This window comes from Phytophthora infestans, genomic scaffold, assembly GCF_000142945.1.
Source record: "Phytophthora infestans T30-4 supercont1.14 genomic scaffold, whole genome shotgun sequence".
In the NCBI taxonomy this organism is placed as follows: domain Eukaryota; phylum Oomycota; class Peronosporomycetes; order Peronosporales; family Peronosporaceae; genus Phytophthora; species Phytophthora infestans.
In genome coordinates this window covers 1,280,259-1,300,871 of record NW_003303745.1, presented here as the reverse complement: position 1 = coordinate 1,300,871, position 20,613 = coordinate 1,280,259, and the positions used below count along the sequence as shown (strand labels likewise).

Here is a 20,613-nt window from a genome sequence, read left to right as displayed (position 1 = left end):
GACGTGTTAGACACCATGGCGACACCCGACAAACCATCGTCGCCTACCGATGTGAATCGCCGTCTTTTTCCCATCAGAAGGGCACAAGCAATAAAAAGAAACAACATTGTAGCGCAGCGAGATTTGAATTGTATTGTGTCCGAGCGCGCCCAGGTTGACACGGTTGTACGCGGCGACGGCTCGCCAGCGGTGAAGCATTTGGTGGTTATTTATCACGACCGGCCACAAAAACATCAACATTTTCGCAAACGGCCCACTTTGAGCTACTTACAGGTTGCATAATGGATCTTCAAATGGAACGAGGCGGTGGATCCCTCAAACAGAAATCCATTCATTCCTTTTCACAAACTTACCTGAGCAGCGCTGCATCGCTTGACCTCTGGCATGAGGCTCGCAGTTCTGTTTCGGGAATGAATAGATTTCTCTTTGAGGGATCCACCGCCTCGTTCCATATGAAGATCCATTATGTAACCTGTAAGTAGCTCAAAGTGGGCCGTTTGCGAAAATGTTGATGTTTTTGTGGCCGGTCGTACTAAATAACCAGCATTTGGTGGCAATGGAGCAAGTGAACGAACATTAAAACTGTTATCTGTTTGAAGAGGGTTTTATCGTGAGTTCGGTTGAGTTGGAAACCAACTCAACTATCCCTCAGCGTTTCGTCGAGCTGTCAACGTTGGCAGGCCTATTTGGAGTAGCGCAGAATGATGCGTGATTTCTTAGTTTTTTTTTTGCCAGGTCGACGGTAAGGGATAAATACCGGTACAGTACTGCACCCCGTTTCGCGCCCTTAGACCTTTGATAAACTTCCGGATGTGATGATCCTGAATCCAAACGCACTATTAAAAATAAGCTAAAATCTGATTTATTTTTAAATTCTATATGGTCAACCCCCGCGTAAACGGGGTGCAGTACTGTATCGACAAGGCCAAATCACAAAGAGTCGTTAGCATGTATTAAAAGGACCGTATATTTTTACTTTAACCGGTCTACCGGCTCAATACTCACCGGATGTATCTGCTCCTCAGCTTTTACGAGCTAATGTAATGTATTACGTTTTTCGCGTAGCCTACATACTCCGTGCGAGACTCTATATTGCTAGTCAGCGGGGTATAAGAAAGCAGAGCCACCGATATACTAGGTACAATACCGGTATACATTTTTTGCATACCGGTACGTCAGGAATGTAAGGCTCCCCGTACGAATGTTATTTTCGTTTGCTGGACAAGATTTATCGGCTTTCGCAGCCCGCAAAACAAACGTGAATGAATTGGTACTACAGTAGTATCAACAGCCTGGTATTAAGCTGATTCGATAGCTCGTGTACGGGAGTGTTAATACTATAAACACTACAGTACTCATGCTATAGAATCAACGCGTTCGCCCCATGGAGTCTATAAAATGCAGCAGCTGTCTGTACCGATTAGCAGTAAATAAACTCTTTAAGAGCTAGTGGAGTCGATGCTACGGTTACCGCTAAAACCAGCACCAATGACACACTCGAGCATGCTCAAGCACGTTCGATACGTCCTTCAGACTGCCGAGCACCTCAAAGAGAGGCGTCGCCAAGTCGATGTTCACCTCCAGACGTGCGACGCGCTCGCTGTCTTCGTCAAATAGGAAACTCAAAGAGCAGTTGCACTCCAGACGCTGACCCAAAAGACGCTGGAAGAGGAGCACGCGGTCCTCTCCACCCGCGGGCTCTTCCAAGTGAGGAAACGCATGCCGAAGCGTGAGCTCGGTCACAGTCACACTGAGCTTTGCTCGGGCAGCCATGACATCTGGAGCTACCGACTCAATCCGCAGGAGCTTCAGGTGGGGCTGTCCAAAGTACTGCGAGAACAGCAGCAGCTGCTCCATCAGCGCGTCGACACCTCGCAGCTCTCCCATGGCCGCGTCGTGGGCGAACGCTCGCTCCAGGATGGCCAAGATCTGGCGCGTCTCTGAGTGGTTCCGCATCTCCCGAGTGCTGGCCACACGCCAGGGAGAGCGGGAACTGGTCTCCAGCAGTCGGAAGACCTCAGCCACGATACTCCACGGGCTCTGGTTGCTCCTCTCGAGAGAGGCCAAGTCCCGGTATCGACGCTTTAGAGTGTCCAGCTCTTTGTGCAGTTGCTCGACACTCCGCTCGAGTTGCAGCTGGGCGTTCCTCTGCTTGTCTCGGTATCGCGCCTGGTGGGCCCGACATTGTTCTCTACGACGGGACTTGTTGGCGTCCTCCCGTTTGCGCTTATGTGTCTCTTTGAGTCTGGTTGGGCTTTGGCCCATCGTTATCTTCGGCTTTCTACTCGACTCTCTAGTTAAAGACAGAAGCGTGTTTGAGGCCTCACCCTTGGCTCGTAGCTCATCGCGCATCGGCGGGCGATCAACTTCTGGCTTCCCAGCTCTCTGGTGCGCATCGTACGGACTCACTGCGGCTTCGAAAGGTGTCGTGAGCCCCACCACATTGACGTGGTAACGGCCTCGTGGACGCACGAAGCTCGTGAGGCTGTCGCTCAGTGGTCTTGGGGCAAAAGGGTGGCTGTTCATCGATTCTTGGAGGCGCCTTGTGCGCCAGCGAGCAAATTTCGTTCTGAAGTATCACGTGGCGTTGCGATTGAGCTGGGTCGTTGGGAATCTTTGATGGCGTGAGAATGGCGTGCAGTTGGAGATCGTAATCGCTCAGATTGATAATTCTTGCAATCAACTTGCAGTCTCTACCGGGAAGAACCGGTAAATATTCGTATTAGCGGTACCGCCATCATAGTGACCAAGTAGCCTGCATCACTTCAACCAAAGCTGTATTGTGGTCAATTACTTATCACACCATTAATAGACGCATTATTAATAGAATAGTGGATCGACAGCTGCGCCCTAAATGACGAAGCACAAAACAGAATCGAATCGTGTTTAAAAGCATCCTCTAAGAGGTTCCGAGAGGCTCGCTGCAATGCACAACTAGGTTGCAAACAGCAATGCAAACCTAACGGATGCGCCCGAATAAAAGCCCCCTACCGAAGTTAAAGAGAAAATCGAGCTTAAAGTTGGCCAGCGGATTTTCGCACCTAACCGGAACTGAGACACCTTGATGTAAACTTCCATCGAAAAAACTGTAAAGCTACCCTTATTCAATTACTTTTAACAAGGGCTTTAAAATAACACTCGAATCTCAAAAATCGAAAAAAATCCTGAGCTCAAAACACTCCCAAATGTTCGAGGGTGCAGCGTTACAAACCTGTTTTGCAACCTAAAATCCTCGTTTCGGTCTCAGTGGAACAGGAGTAACGTCCGAGAGCTTACAACGATACCGATATCTGCGTGTGTGCCTACGATTCATTGTACAGTGCTATGCTGAACTATTCGTAGTACTTCGGAGATTTCCAGATCAACCTCCGACGGATCAAAGCTGAAGCTCCTCGCTGTTAGCGCGACTCTAAGTATTATCGTGACGAAGATTGCGGCATCTGCCTAAAGGATAGCAAAAACGCACTGTGGAACCGCCAACTCGTAGATCGTCGGCTGGACTGCAATGTTTCGATGGGTCTCAAGCTCGATCCGGGGACCAGTCGTGTGGCAACCTTGAAAACTAATATTGAGCGCATGGCAGCTTAGATTAGAGAGCTGGAAAGACTGAAGAATGTATCTCAAGAGCTATTACCATTGACAACTCCTAATTAGGGGTTGTTAATCACTTCTTCTTACTCATTTATGGAACTCGTTGTGGCTTCTTTCACTTAATTCAACATCTTGTTGTGTTAATCAAACCATTCCTCGATAAAAAACGTGGTGTTGTGTACCTCGAATTCTAAGCACAAAGCGGTGGAGGTAAGTGCGGCGGAAAAAAAGAGGGCCTGGTGTTAGCGCCCGTTACATCTATCGGCTTTAATGGGATGTCCTTTACATTTATCGACTTTAATGGGATGGATCATGAAGTGGTTCGCACGAGCTGATTCTTCCAGGCGCATAGGACTCCTGGCGGCCATTAAGTACATCAGCACGACTGGGGATTGTAGGTTTGTTTCGCAGCGCAGCGAGGAATACGGGACGGTTTTCGGTATCGCAACCAGCGGTTGCTAAGCCGCTTGTTTCTCACGACTTGCACCACGGAAAACGCAAGAAAAAAGAGCGCAGCGATTACAGGATATCCGTGGATACATTTTTAGAAAATACTGCTTATAAATGTACATCGTGTTTGCCGATGACGGGACGGTTCCGCACGCATCTTGAAGGACACTTTTCTTTAGGAATCTGGAAACTAAGGGTGGGTGGTTTTAGAGCAAAATTCGCCGGATGCAGGACATGCAGGACGATGGAAAAGCCTCGTTTATATTCCAAGTAAGACCGAGCTCCCACTTGTCTCACTTCTGAAGAATTTGAAGAACGAGGGGGCATGCTCAGGGCTGATAGACGTAGCGATCGCAACCGACGGCGCCGGCGATGGCTCGCAATTGCCTTAGTGTTGCAGGAGGAGGAGGAAAGAAACCGTCGAACGCAGCAGTCTCGCTTAAGACTGGACTGGAATCTGGAGATGGAACGGCTCTTGTACGAGGGAGAGTTTAAACGTACGTACCGAATGTCGTCTGCCTCTTTTGAGCGACTGTGTGGCTTGCTCGTTGAGTTAGATCGCCCTGCACGCGCTTGGACGAATCGAAGTCCTGTAAGCGTAGAGAACAAGCTTCAGATGACGATCCGCTTCCTCTGTGGAGGCATGGTTGACGATTTACGGAGGGCTGGCGGTGTTGATCGATCCTACTGCTATCGAATAATTAAGGATGTGATGCGCGCAATTATCGGGGTTCCAGCGCTGCAAATATCATTTCCCACGGCTCCAACCGAACGAGAATCTGCAGCGGCTGCTTTTTCGGCTAGGAGCAACGAACAAGTCATGAATGGCTGCGTGGCCGCTATGGACGGATGGCTTTGTAATATTCAGGCACCATCCGATAATGATGCTGGCAGCGCAGCGGGGGCGCGCCGGTATTTCAGTGGCCACTACATGCGTCCCGGAATTAACGTACAGGCATGCTGTGATGCCTTCAGCCGCTTCGTCTTTGTGGAAGCATCACATCCCGGCGGAGTGAACGACTCGAGAGCTTACGATGACAGCGGGCTTCCTCGCGTGATTGAAACCTTGGAGCGGGGCTTGTACGTTGTTGCTGATGCTGCGTATACAGCCACGAACCACCTCTTGACACCATTTACAGCGCTTCAACCGGATGAGATATACAAGGACTCCTTTAACTATCATATATCCCAGATCCGCATTCACATCGAAATGGCATTCGGGTTGTTAACTCGCAAATGGGGCATATTTCATCGCCCACTGCAACTTCGTTTGGCTACGGCTACGCTAGTGATCAAATGTGCAGCAGCTCTACACAATTTCTGCATTAACGAGCGTCTGGAAGGTACGCGAGACCCAGTTTTGGAGGAGCTTCGCAAGATGCAACGCGATCAACGATGCTCTCTTAGGTCTTTGCTTACATTTGACCACGACGACACTATTGAAAGACCGACAACTAGCTTCCTTCGAGATGGATTAGTTGAAAAACTCCGTAGACGACACTTGCTACGAGCAAACTAGAACATTTGCATGTTCCCATCACTAACTTAGTTTTTATCCATCTCCGCCATCCAACGTTGAACGAGTCCATTGACCTTTTGCTCGAGCGTTTGCAGCATTTCGTCACTGGCATTGCTCTCCTTGAGCATTTTCAATGTTGCTAAAGCACTTTGAACCGCAGTAGATGCCCTGGTTACTGAATTGTAGCCTGACGCTCGCTCCTCCGGCTCTTCTTTATGCTCGGACTCCAGCATGTTTACGATGCGATCGACTGGGCTAAGAAGACGGCGCTTCTTTCCACTGGAACTTCCGCTGCTTGACGATGAATCGACGTCACTCTCCACGGATCCAGGCAACGTGGACATTTGAGCCCTCTTTGCAATTCGACCTCTCACCCCTTCCAATTGATTCGGCCGCAGTTGAAGCCAATCGTGCAGATAGAGAAGGTCGATGCGACCCTGGCAATAACTGAAGAAATCCTGCTCGTTATGTCCCGAAAGTTTCGACTTACCACGAACTACCGTGTAGCGTGCAGTAAGCTTCTTCCACATATCCAACAGCTTAGCGCTTGAGTGGTTGACGGCTTGTGATGGCTGGATACCCTGATATTGTGGCCGCTCCTTCTGCTCCAAACCATTGTAATTCTCCCTGTCCTCGTTGTAAGCCCGAGCTACATCCAACCAATACTGGCTGTTTTCGTTGATGGAGTGCTTGTCGACGTTTGCTCTGTCTTGGTTTCGGTCCGCCTCAAACATGCGATCAACAAATTGGGGGCTAAACAAAACATTTATCAATCGAAAAGCATCATGCCGCTCCACGCGAGGCTCACGCTGCGACGTCTCCGGGTCATCTGCCTTAGTTTCTCCTTCCTTGCTAGGCCCTATGAGCGCGGCGAACTCCCCTTCCGCTTTATTCGAACGATACTTGCACAGTAGGTCGATGTAGCCGGCCTTGTTGTCCACGGCGGACGAGCGGCGTTGCGGGTTAAGCTTCAGCTTAACACACGCGGAGCGCAACTGCTTCGAGAGGTATGGCTCGAGAAGTGCACGCAAAGCCCCATCCTCGCCGTCTGCAGGGAACACATTGACGAGATCGATAATGACCTTGTCCATCCGCTTGAACTCTTGGAAGTCAGTTTGGAGACTGCGAAAATCGAGCCGCCTCGACGAGGCCCTCGTCCTGCCTGCGGGGAGATGTGCAGTCTGCAGGATGCCGAATGTTCCGGCATCCCACCTGTTTTGGCAGGATGTCCCACTCCAGTTCCCGCCGGACGGCAGGACAAATCCGCGGCGCTGATTGGTGGAGAGGCCAAGATCCTGCTGGATCCGGCGGATCTAGCACTAAAACCACCCACCCTAACTGTGAGCCACAGATTTGTCACTGTGGGCTTGTTTCGCACGATTTGCACCACGGAACGCAAGAAAAAGAGCTCATCGATTGCAGGATATTTAAAAAAAATATGTATTGCCAAAAAATGTACAGTACATGTACGTGTTACTTCGATGACGGGACGGTTCCGTACGCATCTTGAACAGTTTTCTTTAGGAATCTGGAGGCTACAGGTATTACTGCGCTGGGTGTGAGCCTCAGATTAGTCACGGTGGGCGAAATTGCAGCCCTCCGTAATTCCAGAAGTGATTCAGAGTCTGGATTACACTGTACAGTAGACTCTATAGTAGAGTTCCACAGACTTGCTACATAACACGATGAGAGAAAGAGGCTTACTATTAAAACACGTGTTGCGTTTACGTTTACGGTCGCGGATATAGTTCCGTAAGCGACTGGCTTTCCGGTGAGCTCGAGGAGAGAAACTGAGTAGAGGATCCGCTCACCTACTGCCACGAGCGAAATGTCGTCCTTCATTGCAAGCCATCCGATTCAGCGACAGCCTCATTGGTCGGGTCTTGCCTCGCGTTCGTGTTGGTAACCACCATGTCGGCATCATTCCAACTCTGCAGACTCCAAACAAGAATGAACCCCCAAGCGCCCTCCGCATGCTATAGGGAACAAGCAGCACGATGTCAATGCGACACCAGGGGTACTTCTACTATTAGTTGTATCTACGGATGTAGTGCCACGACAAGCGCCCAAGACCCGAGTTCGGATACAACGAAAGTGACAGGGAAGCGCAAAGTATCTAACTATTATAGCACTGCGTTTCGTCGCCAGCAATGTCGGAAAACCCAAGCTCGCTATGGCGACAGGCAGCGCCACGCTCAGATGCCACTCGAGGAAAATGTGAAGCAATTGGAACAGGAGATGAGAAAATTGCAGCACGAGTATGGCGACCAGTCCTCTCGTAAAAAAAAGAGCAATCGAAGCCTATGGTGCTTCGCGTCTGAGCTCTTCACGTTTTAATGATTAATGACAAGTGCTCCCTATCGGAAAAAAAACAAGTTACAGTATACGGTTCGTGTTAAGGTTGTTTTTAATCAGGTAGAAAATAATTTAGGCTTGTGTAACACGAGAGTCGTTGCAACATTGCAAAGGTAGAGCCGTCTGACTTGACATTTCCAAACAAAACTTAAGTAACAATGTTTTTTTTTGAAAACAATAATAATTATTGCTTTACGACCAGTTCAATAATCAATTATTTTAGTGGAACAGTACCGTAACAATTAGCTTGAAGTTATTTCTTCAATCCCTGGTATACTCGGACATCACTATAAAGATATGTATTTGCTGTTTTTTGCAGCCCTAAGAAATACTTGAATACGAAGAAGATCAATGTTAAATAAACGTGTACTCATTGTATTGTTCTTCGGTAGTAGCATTGCACTATTAATAGCTAACAACAGTGTGATCAACATCGAGTCTCATTAGCGTAATCGCATCCTAGAGGTTACGCTCATCTCAAAGTTCTTTGGCAGTGGGGGTACACGCTGTGGTGTCACGATCAACTTTCATTGCGAAAACAGCCTTTTGCAGAGGTTGCTGGTAGGAGGGATTCCGGTGTCGATCGGGTAGTAGCGCAGTGCCACGTGCGAGGGGTCCGACTGCCATTGTACAACGCAGTCCTGACGTCCTCACCGCTGCGGGGGCGAATCCGAGTGTGAGATCCACGCGACATGGCGGCCGGCTCTGAAGTCTGGCGTAGCGGGATCAGCAAAATCTGCGAGATTGCTGGATCCAACTTACCAATAGCGCTCAGACACCGACTAACGGAGGGGGTCCCCGATGGTCCGTGATCTGCTGAACTTTCCTCACCTTGTGTACCCGTCGGTAGGGCGGGATCCTGCTCTCTCGGTAACCTCCGAAGAGTTCAAGTGGTGAAGCTTGAGTGTCATGGCGAGACGTGGGGATGGGGTGGAGCAGTAGTGGTAAGATCTTCACTCTGCGTCCGTAGTTGTTTCTGGATCCTAAGCGAATATTCGAGCTTGGTGGATCCAGGACCCAGATCAGGTATCCGGCCGTAGGGTTGTCTTGCGGGTGTGTTCCCTTGCCTTTGTGTTGTCTTTTTGTCGTACTTGCCGCCTCCTGTGACGGGATCCTGAACGTTGAGAGCCTCTAGGGTGCTGCCGGTCAAGTAGTAAATCCGGTTAATCTTTCGGATCTGCACGAGTAAAGGAAAGCTCCCTACTTTGTAGGATCTAACCAATGTATTATCCAGTTATCACTACCAACACTAGATTCGCAATTCCTAACCTTCCCCGAGCTCGTACGGCCAATGTAGCTCCGATTCTTGAGGGCGGGAAGGCACTTGCGTGATACTATGCAAATTGAGGAGTGCATCGATACTTAAGCCTATACCTGCCTGGATTTCTACCTTCTATGTCGTTTACCTGCTAAATCTCCTACCAGGCTCGGCTACGTGTCCTTTTTCTCCTTGACCCATCATCCCAGCTGTATTATCCTCAGATCCACCGGATCCCTGGCGTAATCATTATGGTCGTCACATTATGGATACACTTGTCCGGATCCAGGCCACCTTGATCCACCTCACTACAAGCATACGCTCATCATGGATCTGAGCTCTCCAATCTTTTCACATCGTCTTGCGACCGTCTGTGATCTCCATTGTCCCACGAAAGTTCGAGATCCATTGCATCCACCATCCCCATATCTTGGATCCAGGTCACTCCGTGTGGGATCCTCACCCCTTTGGATCCGGACTCAGAAGTGTGGGATCTGGGACATATCGTGGTGGATCTTGCCTTCTCGTTAGTCGTTGATACCAGACCCACCTTCCGATGACACCTACCATATTTCCTTCATAGGATCCCCACTTGATCCAACTGTATATGGTATATCCCATATCCTTTAAGTGAACTCAGGTGAGGGTGGATCCGAGTCTCCCCTTGGTATATCCTACCTTCGCATACGCTATCTATACCAGATCCATCGTCGGCCCATACCTGACGCCACTTTATCTTGGCCAATCCACTCCGAGAAGCGTGGATTCATGCCGGGCGATCCAAATCCCTCCTAACCACTTGGTGATGTCACTAATTCGGGATAGTGACCCCTTGTTAGATCCGTTCTCTTATTTCTGAGAAAGCACTTCACCACAGAAGCAGCAGCTTCCCATTGGAGATCCCGGAGGGCCTGCGGTCCTTCTGACGTCAAGTCGCCTCAGCTCCTTGAGAAACCTAATTTGACATTAGCAGCATAAGTTAGTTGGTGCAACTTCAGCGACATAAGTACAACGTAACAGCAGCATATATTTACCAGCGCTTTTAAACACGGGCGAATGAACAATGTCAGCGTCGAGGTCAACCGGAGGTGATTCGGTCACAACACCTGAGCCGCACAGGAGGGCCTGCCCGTGCTGCTCAGTTTGGATTTGTTAGCTTCGATTTGTCCCTGCAAAACGTGCATGGTAAAATACGGGGTGACGAAAGTCAAACAGCTACTTCACCCCCGGAGACAGTAGCGACGGTACTGAGCACGAATGTAGATTTTGCCCCGGTATCTCGGAAGTCTTCAGGCAGTAGCAGAGCGTGACTGGTTGGTCCTGCGATCACGATGGAATTGATAGGAATGCTTTTAAGTTGGGTGAAAGGTTTTGCTTCGGCGAGGTAAATCAGAAAATACCTTTTTTTACAACAGAACTACGGTTCAGTGTGGCAGAGTCTTTTCCTCTGATACGGTCTTATTTGTTGGCAGAGGAAGTCCGCAAAAGTGGTTAGTCCAGGGGCCTACTTGCTTATGAAGCCCAATTGCTCGCACTTTGAACACCCGCTCTTCAATTCTCTTCAACGGATCCCAGGTAAGGTACGCTTTGCCGCTCCTACTGATGTATACATTGAGCTAAGCTAAAGCCGTCGGGTTGGCTAAACGTTGCTGCTGTTGTTTTAGTTGTAAAAACTCCTTGTCTGCCTTCCGTTCTACCGCATTCAATAAATTCGCTGTCAAACCGCAAGTTGCTTCTTTCTCGTCCGGCTATAGCTGAGGACGGTAATCATCCTTCTAGGTCTCTGACGATTTTGATCACGCCCAAAAATAATCGTTTGGTCACGTGGTCTAATCAAACTTGACCTCGTGGATGGATAACACTTAAAGAACTAGGTGTTCATGTCAGTTCTGCGACTGCTACCTCCGTTAGTGCAGGTCCCTCTCAGACTTATGCAATTGAGATCTACTAGTACTACGCACCCGCCAGATATTTGTATCGTAAATTATTTTCTGTTTGGATAAGAGCAACTAATCCCGTAAGTATGTTGATAGCAAGCACAATTGTGCCGGCAGAGATTAGTATCGTTGGTGCTTTCACTAGTTTGTTGAGTGCCTGTATAATTTCTACCGCCAGACGTCGCTGGAGGTTCGACTAGCATCTTGATAGCAGGTATGTGCCTAATATTGTCAAAAAAAAGTATAAATCATGTCAGCCGACATCGTAGCTCTTTATCAACGGGACAGAATGATTTTACGTATCGGTTCGATCATTATATATTGGAGCGTGTGACAACCCGTGTTCAAATCGACGTGTCATTAGATGCTGTAAATCATATCTAATACATGTTTTTAAGATCCTTCTGCTTTCTCGTCTTCCTCATAATCAAATGGGTTGTCGTATACAATACCGAGATCTTCGTCAGACAAGTTGGGGGCCGCGTCGCTGTCATCACTACCGAGAGACGCATTGTCCTCATCCTCGCTGGATGATTCCTCGATATCGCTGACGTTGGGCAAAGTCGCCGCTTTTGGGAAGCGCATTGGAGGTCGCACAGGAGCGGTAGCATCACCGGATATAATACTTTTGCGCAGTACAACATACTCCCTTTCGAAATGTTCAATTACCCTGACGAAATTATTAAGTGGCAGATGAGTCTTTATCCTCGCATTCATCTCCCGGTGAAACCTCTTTAGAGGATTGTTAGTCCGATTCACAATTTGACACTGAACGCCATATATATTCCAAAGATCGAGAGGGTAGGTTTCTAACCATGTTTTGGCAAAGTATGCCCAAAACGTTTTCTACTTTTCCCGTAAGACTTTTCCGATCGCAACGCTTTTCAATCTCGCATTTTACCCACGCAACCCCCTGCACCGAAATCTTGTCTGGGTCAATTACGGTGAGCATGTCAAATACTCCGAAATACATCGCAATTGCAGATTAATCTTTCGGCATACTATACACCTTAAGTTTCCTGCTACACGCCTGTTTGAAATGGAACAAGCAGCCAACAATGCGTGCTGACGGAAAATTATCGCGTATTGCAAAAATCAAGGCTGCTTCAAAGTCACAAACCACATTCCCTGGATTCGTTTTTTTTTTCAACGAAAACTCGATGCACTTGAACATTTTATTGCACAGTTTATCCGTTTTATTTGTCGCCAGCGTAAAAAATACAGGTACGTATAGTTCCATATACTGATCATATATCATGAGGGTCACAAACTGGTGATATCCTTTGGGTGTGCACCGGAACGTGCCATCGACAAATAAATGGGCACCATCAATTCGAAGGAGATTTCGAAGTTCGGGATGCGCCCAACCGAGCAATCGCTCAATGCCAGACTTATTCTGCTTTGCTCTAATGTCGTCGTGCCAAACGTAGTGAAATTGAAGGACCCCCATGTTGGTACCGAATACTTTTACTCTTTCAGGACTCTCCAACAAGAAACAATATATGTTCCCGATTTTGACTTTCCCACACGTGAGATCACTTGTTTTCGTGAGAGACCACGGACAACTCCAATCGCGTTTTCGTAAATGTTTCGTAGGCCAAAGTCCATTTCTTGTTAGCTGGAACATCTTGTTCGGCTAAGTTATCGACAAATGTTTTCATCTCTTCTTCCATGTCGATACAGACAGATTCGTCACTCGCAGCGCTAAATACCTTTCTGCTCCAACATGTATGGGGTACCATGTTGTCAAAGTCGTACGTCATCGTGTCAGCATAGTAAAACAGGAGGCCAGGACAGAGTTTAGTCTTCCTATAGAAGCTACATCGATACGTTATTTTGACTGGTGATACTTTTGCGCGAGTGTATTCGAAGCCTTGATGGTAAATTTTTTATTTTCCTTCTCGGGGCCGCTGCTCTGAGCGCACATGCGGATCTCCACCTTGAGCAGGACGTGGAGGCCGATCATTGGAACTTGTTATGATCTCTGTAGTTTGATGCGGTGTGGCCAAGGTCGATTGACCCAGTTGCGCGGGCTGTGGGGGTGGCCTCTCTGTACGAGAAGTAGGAGCAGGTGACAAGAGCGGCGATGGTGGCATTAGCTGTACGGACGTTGCCAACTGGGTTGGGGCTGGAGGGTCGTCTAAGCTTACAACAAGCTCTTCATGAGGATAGTGAGAACTTGTCGAGTGCGTATTTGGACGAGAGGTTGGTGAGTATCGGGAACTTTGACATCGCTTTTTTTGCCAAGATGATGTTGACGAGCGTATCATGTGTAGTGTCGGTTACAGGATGTAATTCTGAAAAAAAAGACTCACAGAGAGCTGAAAGCATGCGCACCCCGTAAAAAACTGCTCGTTGGCTCAGCGAGGCTCTTGGGGGTTATGACTTAAACACTTGAAGTGTGTCGATGTATGGTGCCCCTTCATTAATAACAGCTCGTTGGTTTCGCGAGGCCCTAGCTGGGATATTCTTAAAGCTCTTCAAGTATAGATGTACCAAAATGTAACAACTCGTTGGTTTCGCGAGGCTCGCTGCAAGCTATGTCTTAAACACTACAACTGTGTAAATGAGCTAAACGCCTTTGGTCGTGTTTGGTTTTCTCTTGTTTTTTTTCTTACCTTACTAAGTTAATATTTGAACGCGTGCGTATACTGTACGAGACTAACCGGTTTGGTCTCGTGACCAAAGTGCTAAACTATGGCGCGACCAAACTCGTCAGAGACCAAATTTATATATTCTACGGCTGAGGACGCGCTTTGCCTGGCTGAATATTTTTTTCATGCGACATAGAGGATATTTCTCGTGCCTCGAAACGCTGCGTGTTATGTATGAAGATAGTCAATCGCAGCTGCGCTCCAATACTAAAGTCTTCTTCTCTGTTACTGTCACGAAGCGTAGAGAGCTTCATCGCTAACGCTCTGTCGATTGCAATGCTTTCGTTGTCCTGCTTTTGCTGCCTTGCGATCTCCGGGTATGTCTACGCCGCTTTCACCACCTGCTTTGCGCTTCGATCGAATAGTGTTGACACGTTTTATCTTACAGGCCTCTTTAGGCTTGTCTGTTTTATCTCTCCTCACTACGAGAAACTCAAATGGCTGTCTGCATCTAGGTTCATGCCATCGTTCCAGCCAGAGCGCAGCATGGCGAACACTCCCCAGAACTTAGTCACCTCTGGCTGCAAATTTTTCCATCGACCACCAAAATGCAGTCGCTGAGCGAGCTTCTTTCTAGTCTCTTGCCCATGTTTTACATCTAGCGCTCGTACAATCGGGTATGGAACGACTGCTTCTTTCAATCAGTACCGGCAACAGTATCTTCTGACGTCTCTAGCCACGATCCGCAAAGGTGGACGGTCTCCGCGTTCCATTCCAAACCTTTACCCATGACTGTCGAGTGCAGCAGTATTTCCTTTGTTCCCGCTCGAGAAATAGTTTAGAGAAATCAACTTTAAATGGTTGCAGCGTTTTTAGACCAACTATCCCAGTTTGATCTTAGCGAAGTTATTAATTTTTTACGATCTACACGTGGAAGCGATTGATCTTGACCGAGGTCGATAAGCGCCACTTTTGGAACAAACCGTTCTTTGAGTTGAAGCACTTTTGCTAAGCGGTACAAAACGTATGGCTTTTTAACGGAAGGTTAGCAAAAAAGCAACATATAGAAAACAATTAGATCTTTGTCAAAAATAAAACACGATTTTTACAAAGGCTGTTTTGTCGGATACTACTAGTAGTGGTTCTCACGGTTTCGTAAGCCAATCAAATCAAAACTTCATTGTTCAACTGTGAGCAGCGTATGCAGGGGCTACTGACAGTCGCAGCCAGTGACTTCATTGGTAAGTGAGCGCTGAAGGTGAGAATGGGGCGATCTCTACGAGCAGCGCTGCTGCTGCACCTACAGCACTCAGCTCTAAGCTATCTGCTTTGTGACCGGGGAAGCGAGAGCGACGAAAACGAAGACGATATGTTCTACTGCGCGATAGTCTCCCACCGCTACCTGGGTCGTCCAGACGTCGTCAAAACTGGGAAATGGAGCCCTGAACGGATATTTCTGCCTGATGCCGTTCGTGCTCGCCGCGACCTACGCATGAGCAAACAGACCTTCGTGTTTTTGCTAGGACGCTTCGAGGCCCACACTGCTTTCGCTCGAGTACCCGGCAAGCAGCAACAAGCTCCTGTCCAACTTCAGCTGGAGGTTCTTCTCTTCGCGCTGCAGGACTTGACGATTCATCGCATTGTGCAGCATTTTGGCATTGGGGAAGGTAAGCTTACAGCTACAGACGTCTTAGTGGCATTGCTAACTATTCTATTACGGCGGTGTGTTCAAAAGGTTCTGTTTATACATTCAGGGACCGAGTGACTAGTGCAATTATTTCCATTGAGCCGGAGTTTCTTCGCTGGCCGAGCAAGAAGGAACGGTTTTTAATCGCACAAACGTTTGAGACGCGTTCAGGGTTCCCATCCTGCGTTGGATGTGTAGACGGCACAACGTTTAAGCTGAGTAGCGCTCTCTCTGTTGACCCCGAGTGTTACTATTCCCGAAAGTCAATCTACTGCATTGGTGCTCAAGTTGTATGCGATCACCGCCGCCGTATTACATACTATCAGGTAAGGTGCAAGACTCATCGCATTTGGTACTACGCTAATGCTAGTTCTACTTGATACAGGTCGGCCAGTTAGGGTCTTTGCATGATAAACGGGCAATGCGTTTGACGGTTATGGCTGAGCAGCCAGCTGCATATTTTGACGCTGGTCAATATCTTCTCGGCGAGACAGCGTAAGTTGCTTCCCATTCATTTCGACCCCATATAAAATGCCAGCTAGCACACTACCGCGAAACAAGACGTTCAATTGGCTTTTGGCGCAACAGCGCATTATTATGGAGCACACCATCGGGATATTGAAGGCTCGGTTTCCTGTTCTCGATGGAATCCGAGACAGAATTGTCGATGAAGACGATATCATGAAGGTCTGCAGCAAAATCGTTTCCTGCTTTATACTTCAGAACTTGTGCATCGATAGTTCGGACAGCTTCGAGGTACCGAGGGATCAATACAATAGAGGATAACGCATCAGCAGTGGATTGGATCAATGAGGACAGTAAAGATCTGCGTACATGCATACAAGAAATTGTCCTGCGTTCGAGAGGTTTTCACCTAGACTAACTGAAGAGCAATAGAAAACAAAACTCAAAAAACAAAAACGTTTTTATCCATCTTGCTTAGAAGTAGTACGCAGGTTCAGCAACTCAATCTCCATCTTCTTGGCTTGCAAGTCCAACTTCTGCGTCATAACTGAGAACATGCGTTAAATCTTCTGTTCCTTAAGTATTAACTCAAATTTGTATGCCTCGAACTGTTGCCTTTTCAGTTCCAGCTCGTCTCTGCGCATCGACATTTCCTCGTTGTGGCGCTCTGCTCGGGTCGTGTCACGCTCGTCACGAATCTGGGCGAGGAGCTTAGCGACAGACGATCCCGGCGAATCGTTATAGACACGCTTGCTGCCTAGCTTCGTCGTTGGCGACCGTGTGGTAAGCGAGCTATCAACAGGAAAGTATTCTGACACATTCATACACTCAGCTGGTCCCATCAGTGCTGTATCACCTGCTACTGCCGCCTGGAGCGCGTTGGCCGCTGTTGGCACTGGCAAAATGCTGGCAACGCTGGTCGCTGTAGTTGGCGTGCTGTTGACTGCTGCTGCTCTTGGTGCTAGTGTCGGCGTACTGCTATCTGCTGCTGCTGGTGTGCTGATGACTGCTGCTGCTGCTGGCCTCGGCGGGCTGCTGACAATGCTAGCAATGACCACTGCTGGGGACGGGGATGTGCTGACGGTGGAGGTGCTGACCATTGTTGGTGCCTGTGTTCGGACAGGGGAGCCAGTCACGCCTGGTGTCTGCATCGTGACGGTAGTGCTGGACCTAGTGTAAACCTGTCCATTCAGCACAGCAGCATTCGGCTCTAGCACAAACGGAGGGACCATGTTGTGTCTCGAACCAAAGATTTCGTCCATGTCGTAGAAGTACTTGCATTTCTTGAGTAGCATGTCAGTCGATGTAGCAACATTAATCGGCCAACAAAACAAAAAAAAGCATAACAAGCAAATACACCTTTGATAGACGTAGAATCAGTAGTTTTCAAACCAAAGCCAGAGCGACTGAGTTAAGTCTTGTAACTTTTGTAGGTGCTTTCAAGGTCCGTGCATTTGGTCTTAGCTTGCGCTGCTGACTTCTGCGGGAGCACTGTAAGAGCAGCTTCGTAGAACTTCGACCTGACTCCTTTCGTGTACTCATCTAAATGTGTAGACAGGTAATCGAGAAGAGCATATTCTTCCTCAGCACTCCACCTTTTGTTAACCATTTTGGCAGAATGAAATACTAAAGTTGGTGGTCGCGATGTTGTTGTGCCACAACCAATCAAATCAAACGTTATCCTAGTCGTTTGCATCAATACCCTTGTACCTTCACTTTTTGGGAGTAGGTTTTAGTTGAAGAAAAAAAACAGGACAGGAAGGTTTGATGTGATTGGCTGTTCAAACCTACCTGCCAACCGTGAGCACTAGTAGTGGTTCTCACGGTAAGATTCTAAAATAATGCACAAAGACACTGGGGCAGTGTGGGACGGCGTATGTCACGGTCCTCTGAGGTACTGAGCGGGGCGCTTCAGAAAGCCCCAAGCAGAAGCGCTAATTACAAAGCGAAGCGCATCCGCCACACTCAAAGCTGCAATCTGCATCATGTAGATCTCCAACAATAGATATAATACATACTTTTAGCCTTGTTTTACACTTAAAAGCGTGTTGGATTTGAGCACATTCGTGAGAAGGACTAGCCTTCTCACTGTGCTGTCACCGGCTCACCAGCCTTGAAGTCTCGTCCGACCTAGTGAGCCACACACTTGTTGCGCAATGTTCAGCCATGCTTGAGCTTTGTCGCACTGCGCTACTCTCCCTAGTCGCTTAACTCAGCGATGGTAGCTGTCAGCTTCTCAAAACTGCTACTTGTATATTAATACGCTGCTGCTAAGCACTGTACCATACTAGATTATGATACTGCCGTCAGTCGCAGGTTTTGAGAGCTGCGATGACTGTAAACAGTCTCGGTGGCAGCGGTGGAGAAGCAAAGACTGCGGCAACATGCAAATATATCGCCCAGCACTTATGAAACCCTTCAGCCTGTGTCGCTGCTCGGATAGTTTTGTACTTCAAGCACCATGGTAGCTTACGCTCGTGTTGCTGTGTGATACGCAATGGGCAACGTGAAGTTCCTGAGTCAGGTATAAAAGCCTGAGCTCACAGAGTCCAATTAACCGTCAAGTCAAGTGAGAGTGGCGTTGAACTTGTTCAACAGCTCTCGGGTCAGGCATCTGGCTGCATCATCTTCCACTGCGGTCACCTTACGACTCACAGGCAGCTAGAAGACTCGATAATTGTCTAGTGGAAGACGACGACACTGGGCCCCTTTGTGCTGCTCATTTCCATTTTTGACGGCTAGAGAGCACATCCGAGCTCGAGTCATTGCCACCTGTCCGTCCTTACATAACGATGGCTCCGCTCCTCTCCAACCAGACCCCGGATGAGTCAGCTAACTATGCCCCGCAGCCTTTCGAAGACATCGACGGCAAGCACGAGGTCAGCTACATCGATATGCCATCGACTCCTAAGGCTGACACCAGCCTCGCTCGCTTTGCCGTGCAGAGTGTGCACTTACGCGAGTGTTTCGCCGAGTTCCTCGGCACCTTCGTCATGATCTTGTTCGGTATGGGCGTTAACAACCAGGTGACCAACTCACAAGACGCCAACGGCACGTGGCTCAGTATCAACATGTGCTGGGGTATCGGAGTCTTAATTGGTGTGTACTGCATGGAAGGAATCAGCGGAGTCCACTTGAACACTGCAGTGACACTGGCACACTGTGTATACGGCCGTCTACCTTGGTGGAAGGCGTCAGGCTACATGATCTCACAGGTCTTGGGTGCATTCGTGGGCGCATTTGTGATCTGGGTCATGCAGTGGCAGAAACGGAACGCCATTGACCCCGACCGAGAGACTACCCAGAGAAGCTTCGCTACTTACCCGAGTGACAACATTTCTAATTACACGGCCTTCTACACGGAGGTAGTCGGCACGGGGATGTTGTTACTCGGTATATATGCCATCACGGATCAAAGGAACCGTCCGGCTGGCCCTGTAGGCGCACCATTCGCCTTCTGCCTTTCGATCATGGCGCTCGGTATGTGCATTGGTATGAACACGGGTTACGCTATTAAGCCGGCGCGTGACTTCGGCCCTCGTCTTTTCACGAGCATCGCTGGCTGGGGATCCAAGGTATTCACCCTGCGCGATCACTACTTTTGGATCCCGATCGTGGGTCCACTGGTTGGGGGCGTGATCGGTGCGGGTCTGTACATTACGCTAGTCGAGATGCACCACCCGCGTCGGGCACTTCCGTAAAATGATTTATTGCTCAGTGTGTGGCTTCAAAGACGTTGTAGTCGGATGATTTTTTGGTCTTGATTTTGATCTTTAACTGAATGTGAGTTCATTAAATTTGGTCTTTAGCTTGGATTTCAGTAAAAATCTAAACATGGGCGTGGCTTGATGAGACAGTCTTCTGTCTTCTTTTCTTTATCTGAATCATCTAGCATGAGAAATAGCTCACTAAGGTAGAATGCACTCTCTCTCTTGAGATTAACCTACTACGACGGCACCGAGAACCGTGCTCAAAATCTGCGCACGTGCCGTCAACCACGACGCGTTCCTTGTTTGTTTTTAACGATAATTTGTCGTCACCATTTGTCGTATACCTCCTCTTCCTTCAAGGGTCGGGTAGTCCGCGGCTGTTCAGGGAGTACGGTCTTGTTCAGTGGCTGCAGGAACGGTAGATAGGAACACTAGAGAGTTGAAAATAAAAGTTTGTTGATTGGCTTGGCTTCCTCTTGAGTAGAAGGAGGGAAATATAAGACTGAGAGTTAACCGGAAGAGAGGCCCTAACCTTGGAGACCTGATGCGGTTATGAGTACGAACGAGGGTGCGAATAAATCTCTAGCCAGGATTTTCAAGGGCTGTCGTGGGCGCGCAGGACACTTCAAAAAGTAAAGTGCTTTGCCAAGGCATCCTCCTTATCGCCGGATAATCCGTTTCCAAGGTAGGATATGCTTGTTAAAAAGAAAAGAGAACTCTTCCCTGGGCACACGCTAGCGTCTCCTGGGTCGGTTGTGTTACCACATATTATCCACGTCTCGGTTCAGGAATATTAACCTGATTCCCTTTCGATACACGAGGCTGCATACAAAACGCAAGGACGAACCCCACGCCTCAAACAGCCCAGCTTTCAAACGGAATTATCCTATCTCTTAGGATCGACTCACCCGTGTCCAATTACTGATCACACGGAACCTTTCTCCACTTCAGTCTTCAAAGTTCGCATTTGAATGGCGTTTGCTCATTTGAATACATTAGCATGGAATAATAAGATACGGCCTTGGTGGTCTATTTTGTTGGTTGCAC

At 48.4% G+C, this 20,613-nt stretch overlaps 2 protein-coding genes and 2 non-coding genes across 4 annotated transcripts; 2 read left to right on the top strand and 2 right to left on the bottom strand.

Moving 5' to 3' along the window:
- Window positions 1-1,473: 1,473 nt before the first annotated feature.
- On the bottom strand, window positions 1,474-2,526 carry PITG_09198 (bzip transcription factor; the record flags this gene model as incomplete). Its single annotated transcript, XM_002903451.1, has 1 exon — window positions 1,474-2,526. The coding sequence occupies one exon, from the start codon at window positions 2,524-2,526 to the stop codon at window positions 1,474-1,476; it is 1,053 nt and encodes a 350-aa protein (XP_002903497.1).
- A 16,122-nt stretch (window positions 2,527-18,648) lies between these two features.
- On the top strand, window positions 18,649-19,557 carry PITG_09197 (aquaporin, putative; the record flags this gene model as incomplete). The annotated part of the gene is made up of 1 exon (XM_002903450.1): window positions 18,649-19,557. One exon carries the CDS (start codon window positions 18,649-18,651, stop codon window positions 19,555-19,557), a length of 909 nt encoding a protein of 302 aa, XP_002903496.1.
- A 536-nt stretch (window positions 19,558-20,093) lies between these two features.
- Window positions 20,094-20,539, bottom strand: PITG_33029 (the record flags this gene model as incomplete). Its single annotated transcript, XR_009934423.1, has 1 exon — window positions 20,094-20,539. It is a non-coding gene; the product is annotated as a 28S ribosomal RNA (ribosomal RNA).
- Window positions 20,540-20,609, top strand: PITG_33028 (the record flags this gene model as incomplete). The annotated part of the gene is made up of 1 exon (XR_009934422.1): window positions 20,540-20,609. It is a non-coding gene; the product is annotated as an 18S ribosomal RNA (ribosomal RNA).
- Between the last annotated feature and the right edge of the window lie 4 nt (window positions 20,610-20,613).